The sequence below is a fragment of the Cetorhinus maximus genome, chromosome 13, assembly GCF_964194155.1.
Source record: "Cetorhinus maximus chromosome 13, sCetMax3.hap1.1, whole genome shotgun sequence".
In the NCBI taxonomy this organism is placed as follows: domain Eukaryota; kingdom Metazoa; phylum Chordata; class Chondrichthyes; order Lamniformes; family Cetorhinidae; genus Cetorhinus; species Cetorhinus maximus.
The window spans coordinates 2,433,491-2,447,918 of record NC_135891.1 but is presented as its reverse complement, the minus strand read 5'-3'; the positions used below and the strand labels follow the sequence as shown (position 1 = coordinate 2,447,918).

Genomic DNA, 14,428 nt, shown 5'->3' with positions numbered 1-14,428 from the left:
CTGACTTCCGCACGTCACACCTGTCGAGACGTGTTCTACACCGGCGTGTTTTCCCGCCGATGTGGGCGGATGATCCAGTGGGGGTGGGATGAGTCTGGCGGGCTGGCCTTATAATAATATGCTGATATCTTCAACGAGGTTCCCGACATCCGATGGTGGAGAACGTGGCCCTGCCCTGGGCAGGCTGAGTGGACAGTCACCAACTGGTTTCACGCCGTTGTGAAACCGATCTCGCCATATTGTCCGCCCACATCACCGGACACGCCCAACACCAGGAAGCACGCCTTTGTGTCTGTCTTTTTGAGCACTTTTATAAATGTAAAGGCCTCCATTTGGAAATCCTTAGCCCTCTCTTTCCTTGAGAAAAGTCCCCAGGCTCTTCAAAATTTCCTTATAGCCATAGTCTCCCAGTTCTGGTATCATTCAGATCATTTTGTTTTCTACTTTCTCCAATGCTTCTATCTGCTTTTATAATAAGCTTATAATAAGGCCTATAGAAAGTAAAATAGCATTTTCTTCTTTCCAAGTTATTTTCAAGTCCATTTTAGTGTAATCCATTTTATAATGAGATCTGAATTGTGCACAGTACTCTGTGTGAGGTTAGGTACTAGTTTAACATAATTTCTCTGCTTTTTAATTCTGCCCCTGTAGAAATGAACCCCAGCGGCTGTCTGTTTATCCAAGGATTATATGGCCTCCTTACTCCTCCTACCAAATCCACCAACTCACACTTTTCATTCATTGGAATTTGATTTATTATTCCCTCACCCAGAAACACACCAGAGTGTGAAAGGACAGTGAGTGACCCACTGTCCCAGAGTGTGAAAGGACAGTGAGTGACCCACTGTCCCAGAGTGTGAAAGGACAGTGAGTGACCCACTGTCCCAGAGTGTGAAAGGACAGTGTAGCTTACTGCACTATTAGAATGAGTTTGTCCTTCTCTCTGCTGTAGGGTTGACTGTAGAATAAAATGTAAGCTGTGTTTTTTTGAGAAAGAATTGGGGTAGATTCAGAGATTCCCCTTTCTTTCCTGGGTTTATTGGTTCATTTCCCTTCCGGTCTCCCCAACATGCTCTAAAATTGGCCAAGATGGCTCCCTTACACCTGCTGCTGACCTCTCCTCTCTGGCCACTGCTCACTGACCCCAGTGAGGAATGAGAGTTGGTTCCACCATGCGCCCCTGTCTCAGTGACCCTGCCTAACCTTGTTCCCCAGACCAGCCGCGCGCGCGGTGAAGGATCTCTGCTCTCAGTGTACCCACCTGGGCGGTGAAGGTGCATGCCTCCATCGGTGGGTCGTTCTTGCTGTCTCCACATACGTTGCCACGGCGAACATCCTTAACTGACACGTTCTTCACATTGAAGCCCACGTTGTCACCAGGCATGGCCTCAGACAAGGCCTCGTGGTGCATCTCCACTGACTTCACCTCTGTTGTGATGTTGACTGGGGCAAAGGTCACCACCATGCCTGGTTTCAGCACACCCGTCTCCACACGGCCAACAGGAACTGTACCAATGCCTGCCAACAAACCGCAAATGCCCAATAACGTCACTGCGCACATAATGCCAACTTTACAGAAGAAAAGAATGAGGATGAAGATTAGGGTTAGAGTTCTGGTTAGGAATAGGGTTATGGATAGGGTTAGGTGGCGGGTTGGATGACAGTTATGTTTAGGGTTAGGATCAGCGTTTAGGGCACAGTGTTTGGAGGCTCAGTGCACGGACTCCTATTGGGGGAGGCTCCACCTTGTGGGTGGGGCTCCTTGATGGGAGCGGGGTGTGTCTACAGTTGCCAGGGGGGTGGGTGTCTCTATGATGGGCGGGTCTCTGTGATAGGCAGTTAGCTCTCGATAGGCGGTGCTCAAGGTTGGGAGGGGGCTCAGGGTTGGGAGGGGGCTCAGGGTTGGGAGGGGGCTCAGGGTTGGGAGGGGGCTCAGGGTTGGGAGGGGGCTCAGGGTTGGGGGCTTAGTTTCTCTCAGGTCATGTGAATGTAGCCCCTGGATGTGCATTTCTCCAGCACCACAACCCACAGTTGTTCATTCCTCTCAACACATGAGCCACAGGAATGGCTGGCTATTCCTCCATGGGGGACATCACAGTCAAAGCTTGTTTTTGCTTGCCCACCCCATGCCTGATGTTCAGCCATGGAACACTTTCCAGTGAGGATCACCCAGTCATGATCCAGAACAAAGGGACTGAGCTAGTCCTCCTCACCTGAGCCCATAGACCTAATCTCTGCCCCACGATGAGATCAGTTCACTGAGTCCAGGTTGGGAGAGGAGACTGGGGGAGTGTAGCTCACTCCCACAGTGGATCCAAGTATAACTGATGGTGTTAAACCCATTATGTAATTCAATTTCCATTTACATTTCAGCCCAATCTCAATAGTTTAGACTATTGAAGGAAGATGAGGAAGACACAAAGAAAGGCTCCTTGGCCTGTCAGTCTGTTCACAATACCATTATTCCAACAAGTCCAGTTATTGAGAAACCCACACAGGTGAAATTATATTTTTATTTGATTCATTCTTGGGATGTGGCTGTTGCTGGCAGGGCTGACAGTTGCAGTCCAGTACTGAGGGAGTGCCACACTGTCAGAGGTGCCCTCTTTCAGATTACATATTAAACCAAGGCCCCACCTACTCTCTCAGGTAAAAGATCCCACAGCCATTTTTGAAGAAGAACAGGGGAGCTCTCCTTGGTATAATGGCCAATATTTATTCCTAAATCTACATCACAGGAACAGATTATCTGATCATTATCACCTTGCTGTTTATGGGAGCTTATTGTTCACACTGACTACAGGGTCTCTGACATAACAGCAGTGACTACACTTCCAAAAGTACTTCATTGGTTGTAAAACACTATGTGATGTGCTGAGGTTGTGAAAGGTGCTATATAAATGCAAGGTCCTTTTCAAGATCCTTGTTAATGCACAACTGCATTCTGGAAAGCCGATTGTGAGACTGTGCTATCCCTGAATCCCACTCCCTAATCCTGAGTGCAGTCAGTGGTCTGGGCTCTAGAACTCCAGACATTTCAGACACTGCAGTTTCCTTCTCCCTCTCCTCTAGGGCGTCTTGAAGAGTGAACCAGAGGCTGGATTTTGACTACCGAGGCAGCTAGCTCAAGTTGGGACATTTCCCAATTCGCCAGGCCCACCTCAGTAAAAAGTGTCCCCGATACGCACAATTTCCGGTCCGGGGAGGGGTGGGTGCAGGATGGTGTCGAGCCCATTGACACCGGAAGTGGCAGGTAGGCAACCATGGGCAAGTGCTAAGGCAAGAAGTTTAGAAGGTGTGTCTCATTTCTCTGCAACTTTGTCCCAGTTGTTTTAGAAGTTGCTAAGCACTCTAACCCTCACCACTCCCCATGCTCACTCCACAGCCACTCTAACCCTCACCACTCCCCATGCCCACACCATAGCCACTCTATACCTTACCACTTCCCATTCCCACTCCACAGTCACTCTATTCCTCACCACTCCCCATGCCCACACCATAGCCACTCTATACCTCTCCACTTCCCATTTCCACTCCACAGTCACTCTATTCCTCACCACTCCCCATGCCCACACCATAGCCACTCTATACCTCACCACTTCCCATGCCCACACCATAGTCACTCTAGCCCTCACCACTCCCCATGCCCACTCCCACCCTCCATAGCCACTCACCCAGTATCCACCATGGGCAGACCTGAGGAGATTTGTGGAGGAGTAAAAAATAAATGTCTAACAATCTAATACAGCTCTCACTCCTACATGCTAGATAGTGGAAAAAAACTTCCATTCACAAAACATATTGAAAGCTTTTAAATCACAAGTGGTTAATCCCTTATAAAACAGACAAATATCTATTTCACTAACCACATCAAAGGCAGCTAATCCTTTACTAGCCTCTTTAAGCTATCAAACTGTGAACTCAGACCCACCCCCAGCTGAGATAATTGTAGCTTTTGAAACTCAAAGCCATGAAATAGCCCTTGAGGGAATGTGAATAAAAAACTCCATTGAAATTGCAGAAACAGTTGGTATTGTTTTTTTCTCACATACACCATATGGCCTGACAATCAAAACAGTCCAGCAGAGGGTTTTTGTTAAACTCTCACAGATAGCTTTAGCCTGTTTTTTGCCTGTTGTTTTTTTAAGTTTAAAGAGCAGGGCATTTAAACTTCAGATCATGACAGTTATACAAACCTTATTTGCCTTTCAAGAGCTTTCACATCTACTCCTTCAATTTATAACTCCCACACTGCAGGTTCAGGACCTTGCAAAAGCCAAAATGAGATCCGTTTCAACTCTCAACTAATCTTAAATGGATCACCAGATTTGGGAAATCACACCCCACCCCCCTTTCCCCCACTAGCAAAAATCATTTTGGCTGGAAATGGGGGTGTGACATCCGAATCCTGGTCAGAGGAACATAGGACTGAGGAGCAGGAGAAGGCCATTCAGCCCCTCCAGCCTGCTCCGCCATTCGATAAGATCTGGTTGTGGTCTCAACTCCACTTTCCTGTCTGGCCCCCATAACCCTTGACGCTCTTGCCTAGCAAAAATCTGTCTAACTCTGTCTTGAATAAATTTAATGATCCAGCCTCTACTACTTTCTGGGGAAGGGATTTCTACAGACTAACGACACTGAGAAAAATATTCTCCTCATTTCTGTCTTAAACAGTAAACCTCTTATTCTTAAACTGTGTCCCCTGGTTCTAGTCTCCCCCACAAGAGGAAACATCCTCCTGGTATCCACCCTATCAAATCCCCTCAGGATTTATATGTTTCAATAAGATCATCTCTCATTCTCCTAAACTCCAATGGGTATAGGCCCAACCTGTTGAACCTTTCTTCATAAGATAAGCTCCTCATCCCAGGAGTGAATCGAGTGAACCTTCTCTGAACTGCTTCCAAAGAAATTATATATTTTTCAAATAAGGAAACCAAAACTACACAGTACTCCACATGTGGTCTCACCAAGGCCCTGTACAGCCGCAGTAAAGCTTCCCTACTTTTATATTCCATTTCCCTTGCAATAATTCCAATATTCCATTTGCCTTCCTAATCACTTGCTGCACCTGGATACTAACTTTTTGTGATTCATGTACCAGGGCACCCAGATCGCTCTGTACCACTGAGTTCTGCAATCTCTCTCCGTTTAAATAGTGTACTGCTTTTCTATTGGACAAGTTCACATTTTCCCACATTGTATTCCATCTGCCAAATTTTTGCTCACTCACTTAACCTGCCTATATCCCTTCGTAGATTCTCTACCTCCTCTTCACAACTTACTTTCTACCTGTCTTGGTGTCATCAGCAAATTTAGCTAGCGTACATTTACCTCCTTCATCCAAATCATTTATATAGACCGTAAATTGTTGAGGCCCCAGCACTGATCCCTGTGGAACTCCACTTGTTACAGCTTGCCTATCTGAAAAAGACCCATTTGTCCCTACTCTCTGCTTCCTGTCACCTAACCAATCCTTTATTCATGTTAATATCTTATCCCTTACACCATATAATCTTAAATTGTGTAGTAAGCTTTGATGTGGCACCTTATCAAATACCTTCTGGAAATCCAAGTACACCACATCTACAGGTTCCCCTTCATCTACATTACTTCTTAATTCCTCAAAAAATTCAAATAAATTAGTTAAATACAATTTCCCTTCCACAATGACATGTTGGTTTTGCCTGCTCAAATTGTGATTGTCTAGATATCCTGCAAAAAAACTCCTTAATAATGGATTCTAGCACTATCCCTATGACAGATGTTAGGCTAACTGGCCTGTCGTTTCCTGGTTTCTGTCTCCCTCCTTTCCTTTCTTGGTCCCAATCACCACTCCCGACTCTGCGAAAACCTGGCCCCAGATCGCCCAACACACAAACCCCTGCTCCCGGAGTTGCTGTCCCTGCTCCTAAACTGGCTGCTTACCTCCAATCTTGTAAACATCCTGAAGGGGCAGACGCAGAGCTTTGTTGATGGGACGAGTGGGGGGCAGAATAGTATCCAGAGCTTCCAGCAGTGTCACCCCACTGGCGTTGCCCTCCTTGCGTTCGACCTTCCAACCTTTGAACCATGGCATCTATCAGGGGTCAAGACAAAAGAATTATAGCAATACTTGATGCTCATTTCTGACCACAATCTCTTCTAAATGTGTTCTATCCCTCACCAGGCCTTCTAAGTAACCATTGGCTGCAATCTTCTGACTCTCCCTCCCCTGCTCTCCTAAAGTCCTGCTCTCTCACTGTGCTCAAATGGCCATCCCTCATACGTTGGCCCAGACAATGAGTGTCCATGATTATTCATCCATAAAGTGCATCACAGCCAAGGCTGATCTGCTCCTTATCCAATATTTGCACACTATCTCCCCAGCAGCTGTTTACTGGGGTATTTACTGGATTCATATTTCCTCCCCTCACTTTCCACTGGTACTGAGCCATTTTTAAGTGTCCGCTCTTGCTGCTACAAGTGGGACCAGGTAACGAGGCAGAATAAACCAGACACAAATCTCAGTGTTTCAATTATCTGTTTGGTCAAGAATCTGAGGCCTGATAGTGGATAAGGCAGCGCCAAACTCCCCCAGGCTGAATGCCCATGTCCTAGAGATTACATTGGAGGGAATGATCCCATTCACATTTTCTTATTTTTGCCTCCCAAAAACAACTTGGCTGACAGCAGGTGAGGTGAGAGTGACTGCCCTTGACATCAAGGCAGCATTTGACCGAGTGTGGCATCAAGGAGCCCTAGCAAAACTGGAGTCAATGGGAATCAGGGGGTAAACTCTCTGGTTGGAGTCATACCTAGCACAAAGGAAGATGGTTGTGTTTGTTGGAGGTCAATCATCTCAGCTCCAGGACATCACTGCAGGACTTCCTCAGGGTAGTGTCCTCAGCCCAACCATCTTCAGCTGCTTCATCAATGACCTTCCTTCCATCATAAGATCAGAAGTGGGGATGTTCGCTGATGATTGCACAATGTTCAGCACCATTCACGACTCCTCAGATACCGAAGCAGTCCATGCCCATATGCAGCAAGGCCTAGACTTAGGCTTAGGCTGATAAGTGGCAAATAACATTAGCACCACACAAGTGCCAGGCAATGGCCTTCTCCAACAATAATAATCCAACTATCACCCCTTGACATTCAATGGCATTACCATCACTGAATCCCTCACTATCAACATCCTGGGGGTTACTATTGACCAGAAACTGAACTGGACTAGCCATATAGATACTGTGGCTACAAGAGCAGGTCAGAGGCTGGGAATTCTGCAGAGAGTAACTCACCCACTAACTCCCCAAAGCCTGTCCACCATCTACAAGGCACAATTCAGGAGTGTGATGGAATACTCCCCACTTGTCTGGATGAGTGCAGTTCCAACAACACTCAAGAAGCTTGACACCATCCAGGTCAAAGCAGCCCGCTTGATTGGCACCACATCCACCACCTTCAACATTCACTCCCTCCACCAGTGATGCACAGTGGCAGCAGTATGTACCATCTACGAGATGCACTGCAGAAACTCACTAAGGATCCTTTGACAGCACCTCCCAAACCCACAACATCCACCATCTAGAAGGACAAGGGCAGCAGATGCATGGGAACACCACCACCTGTAAGTTCCCCTCAAAGTCACTCACAATCCTGACTTGGAAATATATCGGCCGTTCCTTCACTGTCGCTGGGTCAAAATCCTGGAACTCCCTCCCTAACAGCACTGTGGGTGTACCTACACCACATGGACTGCAGTGGTATAAGGTGGCAACTCACCACCACCTTCTCAAATGCAATTAGGGATGGGAAATAAATGCGGCCTAGCCAGCGCGCCCACATCCCTTGAGAGATTGAAAAAAACTCTGTACATACACCGGACACCAAGCAGGAAACCTGCATTTTTGCAGAGGGAGGGACTGTACAGTGCACCTGCTGTGGGTGAGTGAGTAGCATGCTTGTCTTGGTTTGTGGGTTCATTTAGACCCCCTCTCTAGAGGCCTTGGCTGCATAGCTCAGGCTGACCAGTGCAGTAATAAGGGAGTGCTACACTGTCAGACAGTAGCATCTTTCAGATAAGACCACTAAACTGAGGCCCTGTCTGTCTTAAGATAAAGGCAAAATACTGTGGATGCTGGAAATATGAAACAAAAACAAAAAATGCTGGGAAAACTCAGCAGGTCTGACAGTATCTGTGGAGAGAAAGACAGAGTTAACGTTTCGAGTCCGTATGACTCTTCTTCAGAGCTAAAGGGAAATAGAAATGTGGTGAAATATATACTGTTTGTTGGGGGGTGGAACAGGTGGAGCTGGATAGAGGGCCAGCGATAGGTGGAGGCAAAAGAGAGATTGCGAAATATATCATAAACAAAAGGTCAAAGGCATGTTAATAGTGCTGGTGCTGGCTAAAGGAGGTGCTAATGGTGACAGTAAGAGTGGAAAGCAGAATGTGATAATGGCAGGACCAGGGTAAACACCCCGGAAAGTGACAGATGAGCCTAGTGGGGGTGGGTTGGGGGGAGAGGAAGGTGGTGGGAGAAAAGATCAAAAATAGACTAAAAGGTGGGGATAAAACAATGAATAAAAATGGAAATAAATTTAAAAAATAATATTAATGAAAATAAGTGGAAAAAAAGGGGCGAGGATGGAGAGAGAGTTCATGGTCTGAAGTTGTTGAACTCAATATTCAGTCCGGAAGGCTGTAAAGTGCCTGGTCGGAAGATGAGGTGCTGTTCCCCCAGTTTGCGTTGAGCTTCACTGGAACAATCCAGCAGGCCAAGGACGGACATGTGGGCAAGAGAGCAGGGCATGAGCCCACATGTCCATCCTTGGCCTGCTGCGATGTTCCAGTGAAGCTCAACGCAAACTGGGGGAACAGCACCTCATCTTCCGATTAGGCACTTTACAGCCTTCCGGACTGAATATTGAGTTCAACAACTTCAGACCATGAACTCTCTCTTCCATCCTCGCCCCTTTTTTCCCCACTTATTTTCATTAATATTATTTTTTAAATTTATTTCCATTTTTATTCATTGTTTTATCCCCACCTTTTAGTCTATTTTTGATCTTTTCTCCCACCACCTTCCTCTCCCCCCAACCCACCCCCACTAGGCTCATCTGTCACTTTCCAGGGTGTTTACCCTGGTCCTGCCATTATCACATTCTGCTTTCCACTCTTACTGTCACCATTAGCACCTCCCTTAGCCAGCACCAGCACTATTAACAAGCCTTTGACCTTTTGTTTATGATATATTTTGCAATGTCTCCTTTGCCTCCACCTATTGCTGGCCTTCTATCGGGCTCCACCTGTTCCACCCCCCAACAAACAGTATATGTTTCACCACATTTCTATTTCCCCTTAGCTCTGAAGAAGAGTCATACGGACTTGAAACGTCAACTCTGTCTTTCTCTCCACAGATGCTGTCAGACCTGCTGAGTTTTTCCAGCATTTTTTGCCTTTGTTTTGGCCCTGTCTGTCTTCTCAGGTCGATGCAAAAAGATCCCGCAGTATAAGAATCGCACTGGGGGAGTTCTCTCTAGGGTCCTGGCCAATATTTCCCATCAGGATGAGACTCCAATTTCTTATGTTTATTTTTCTGAAAATAAGAATTAATGAATACCCATACTGAGTGAGATCTCTCCTTATCCATGAGACACACTTAGAGACAAGAAAGCATCTATTTAGCCCGGACTCTTTGGTATCCGGCTAAAAATTTTGGATGCCCTACTGAAAACCAAGATAGTTTAAAAATGGATCAGTGGTGACATTAATCATCTGGAATCAGATCTAATTGTTTAGCCATTTCACACAGGGGTAGGCCACAAGATGCTTTTAGCTCCTTCCTTTCATTACAGAAATATCTTACTGACAGGCTGATATCAGACACCCACAATCCGATCTCTTATTTCCCTCGTGTTTTGCAATGCGAGGGGGATGGGTGACTCAGTGGAATTAAAAGGTGTCAGGTGTGAGCGACCATTTTAAGCAGGCTTTTTCTCGTGTGGAGAAGTTCCGTGTACACAAAATGGCTTCTCCCTCTCTCTCTCTCCCTCTCTCTCTCTCCCTCTCTCTCTCTCTCCCTCTCTCTCTCTCTCTCTCTCCCTCTCTCTCCCTCTCTCTCCCTCTCTCTCTCTCTCTCTCTCTCGCGCAGTCCTGACATCAAGTGAACAGCAGACACTCAGCAACAGTCAACAATGCCCTAGTAACTGACCATCAGCTTGAGCTCAAGAATGAAACTGCATTCTAATTAATTACTCTGTCTTCCATTCCCAATGCAGAAAGAAAGAGCATGATTTCCACAGCTAATTAAAGCCCGGGTGATTTAATATCAGGAACATTTCATTCCAAATCAACAAAGTCCTTTTTCCAGCTCGGACCCAGCCTCCGACTGAGGTTTCTAACGGGTCTTTCCTGTCAATTCTCATTCTTCTGTAAAAAAAAAAAATATTGTGACAGAATTCAAAGATGGATGCAGCTTTTGGTTTTAAAATTTGCTCTCCCTCCTACAGCTGTGGGTCGAGGCAGTGGGGACAATTTTCTCCCACTCGCACAGCCTTAAAGAGACAATAACTGCCTCAGAATGGGGTGGGGAGTCCGTGCCATTAATACCAGCATCATTTGAAAGGAGCCAATGGCCAGGTTTCTAAAGCACCTGTCTGTTTCAGGCAGTAATAATACAGAACAGGAGGAGCTATTATTCCAGGGCGTAACAGCATAAAAAACTTCCTCATCTCCCCTCCTTTTTTGCCAATTAGCCTAAATTTTTGTCTTTACCGGTCTGTCAGTTGGCTTCTCCTTATTTACTCCATCAAAGTCCTTCACGTCAGTGAGCACTGCCCTCACATCGGAGTCAGAAGGTGATGGTTTAGCATCACAGCAGGCACTTGAATACATAACCATGGCTGACACTCCCAGTGCAGTGCTGAGGGAGTGCTGCACTGTTGAAGGTGCCATCATTCAGATGAGACATTAACCAAGGCCCTCTCAGGTGGACATCCCTATTGGCACTATTGCCAAGAAAAACAGGAGAGCTTTCCCCAGTGTCCTGGCAAATATTTATTCCTCAACTTTACATCACTAAAACGGTGTCATTATTTCATCCCTGTTTGTGGGAGCTTGCTGTGCAGAAGTTGGCTGCTGTGTGTCCTACATTACAACAGTGACTGCACTTCAAAAATACTTTACCGGCCGTAAAGCAGTTTTGAGATGTGTTGAGGTCGTGAAAGGCACTATATCAATGCAAGTCTTTCTTTAGAGGAGGATCTGCTGACATTTTCAGAGAAAAGAAACTGATCGAATGACAGGTTGGCCCGGGAGCCAAGATTCTGGAACGTTCCCTGTGGTTGCACCTGAGCTATCAGGCCTCATCTTTTTACAACCACCACCCGACAGTGTGCGTCCATTTCGGACAGCAAGCCGGGTTGAGTTGTACTACAAAGCTGGCTGGCTGAGTAATGTCCTGGCTTTGCTGTTTAATCCACTACCATTAGTGTTCGAGAACTTTTAAGTCAGAAGATCAGGCTGCTGAGAGGAAAAGCTGGTTTCAGATGTCACGGGATGACTGACGACATTTGTGAGATTCCTGGGATGATAAAAATAAAGATGGTCATGCTTCATCCCATCTATGGGCACTTGGCTCAGCTCTTTCATATACATGCCATTTGTGATGTACCCTCTACATGTGTAAAAATACAAGGGTGAGGCAACTCCTCATGTCAGTGAGTAAATACACACCACAAAATATCAGCTTCCATCTCCTGCGCTGTGAAGTGTTAGGAACAGGAGGAGGCTATTCAGCCTGTTCCACCATTCAATCAGATCACAATGGATCTGTATGCCCAGCTCCATTTATTCACCTTTGCTCCATACCCCTCAATACCCATACCCAACAAGAATCTAGCAATCTCAGTCCTGAAAGCCCCAACTGATCCCAAGCATCCAATACCTTCTGAGGTGGGGGAGAGAGTTCCAGATTTCCATTACCCTTTGTGTGAAGAAGTGGCATCACTCCTGAGAACATCCTGGCTCCAGTTTTACTGTTATGCCCCTTTATTCTTGATTACCCCAACAGAGAAAATAATTTCTCCCCATGGACCCTATCAAAATCCTATTACTATTTTGAACACCGCGCTCAGATCACCCCTGAATCTCCTATACTCAAGGCAATACAAGTCCAGTCTATGCAATCTGTCCAAATAATTTAACCCTTTTGGCCTCAGTACCATTCTGGTAAATCTTAGCTGTTCCCCCACGAAGGCTAATATATCCTTCTCGAGGTGTGATGCCCAAAACCGAATGTAATTACTCTAAATGGGAACTGACAAGATCACTTATAACCCTATCCCTTCCACCCCTTTGTATTCTAGACCCCCTTGAGATAAAGGACATTACAATAGCCTTTTACCTTATATTTGTACCTGCTCCCTAGCTTGGACCCTTCAATCTCTCTGTTCACCCACAATTCCTAGTTTCTGATCATTTAGAAAATATTCTGATCTTTCTTTCTTGGGTCCAAAGTGGATGATATCTCACTTTCCTACATTATACTCCATCTGCCACAGTCTTGCCTATTCACTTAATCAGTCAGTGCCTCTTTGCAATTTTCTGCTCCCATGCTGCTTGACTTACTGTGCCACCTAACTTTGTGTCGTCAGCAAATTTTGATATTCAACTCCAGTTTCATTCATCTAAGTCATTCATAGATATAGTGAAAAGCTGTGGTCCCAGTACAGATCCCGTGGGAGCATCCCAAGTCACATCCTGCCAATTAGAGCACATATCCATGATCCCTACAGTCTGTATTTTACATCCAATTGGGGAAACAACCTCTCAGTATCTATCCTGTCAAATCCCTTTAGGATCCTGTATGTTTCAATGAGATCACCTCTCATTCTTCTAAACTCCAGAGAGTATAAGCCCAATTTACCCAGCCTTGCATCATTGGACAACCCGCTCATCCCAGGAACCAGTCTGGTGAACCTTCGCTGTACCATCGCCAATGCAACTATATCCCTCCTTAGATATGGAAACCAAAACTGCGCACAGTATTCCAGGTGTGGTCTCACCAAAGTGACCAACTCTCCTGCCACTGAAAACAGTTTCTCCTTATTTACTTTATCAAAACTCTTCAACTATTAAATCTCCCCTTAACCTTCTGTGCTTCAAAGAGAACAGCCTCACTTTCAAGTCTCTCCTCATCCCTGGAGCCATTCCAGTAAATCGCTTCTGTTTGTTCTTCAGACCCTTGACATCCTTTGTAATGTGTGGTGCCCAGAATTGAACACAATTGAACTCCAGCTGGGACCTAATCAGTATTTCTAAAGGGTTAGCATAATTCCCTTGCTTTTCTATTCCATGCCTCTATTTATAAAGCCTAGGATCCCAAATGCCTTTTTAACAGCAGTTTCAGCAGGTCCTGTCACCTGCAATTTGTGTACATACATCCCCAGGTCTCTCTGTTCCTGGGCCCCTTTCAAACTTTACCATTTAGTTTGTATTGCCGCTACTCGTTCTCCCCATCAGAGTTAATCACTTTACACTTTTTAGTGTCATGGAGTCAGAGTCATTATGGCACAAAAGAAGGCCATTCAGCCCATCGAGTCCATGCCGGCTCTGTGCAGAGAAATCCAGTCAGTCCCCTTCCCCCACCCTATCCCCACAGCCCTGCGAGTTTATTTCCTTCTAGTACCCAACCAATTTCCTTTTCAAACCATCAATCCTCTGCTTCCACTATACTTCTCCGTGTTAAATTTCATCTGCCATCTGTCTGCCCATTCCCCAGTCTTTCTATGTCCTCCTGAAGTTTGTTACTATCCTCCTCATTGCTGACTATATTCCTGAGTTTTGTGCCACCTGCAAACTTTGAGATTATGTCCTGTACACCCAAGTCCAGATCATTAATATTTAACAAAAAGAGCAGTGATTGCAACACCACTGCATAGTCCAGCCTGAAAAGTAACCATTCAGCACAAGTCTCTGCTTCCTGTCCCTTAGACAATTTTATATCAGCACAGTTCCAATCTTTACTAACAGACTCTAATATGTGGCACTTCATCAAACCCCATTTGAAAGTCCATGTAAACAACATCAACCCTCTCTGTTACTTCATCAAAGAATTCAATAAAATTGGTCAATCACGATTCCCCTTTAGCAAATACATGTTGGCTTTCATTTAGTAATTAATTGGCACTTGAAAAAATATGAGTTTTGTCCTGGATTATTGTCTCTAAACATTTTCCCACCACAACGTTAACCTGACTGGTCTCTAGTTACCCTCTCCTCTTTTTTTGTTAAGCCAGGTTGTTATATTTAAAATCTTCCAGTCCTCTAACACCACTCCCACATCCAAGGAGGACAAGAAGGATTGAAAGATTGTGCGAGACCCCTGTAATTTCCACCCTTACTTCCCTCAGCAAATTAGAATGCATCCCGTCTTTGAGC

General features: G+C 45.6%; 1 protein-coding gene across 1 annotated transcript in view; it reads right to left on the bottom strand.

The window, feature by feature from the left end:
• Nucleotides 1-14,428, bottom strand: part of LOC144688351 (elongation factor 1-alpha 2) — a 37,387-nt gene that overhangs the window by 8,724 nt on the left and 14,235 nt on the right. Inside the window, exons 5-6 of the mRNA XM_078554802.1 lie at nucleotides 5,929-6,079; nucleotides 1,262-1,518 (exon numbers count right to left, since the gene is read on the bottom strand). Coding sequence (XP_078410928.1) covers nucleotides 1,262-1,518; nucleotides 5,929-6,079 — 408 coding nt within the window. The remainder of the gene's footprint in view (nucleotides 1-1,261; nucleotides 1,519-5,928; nucleotides 6,080-14,428) is intronic.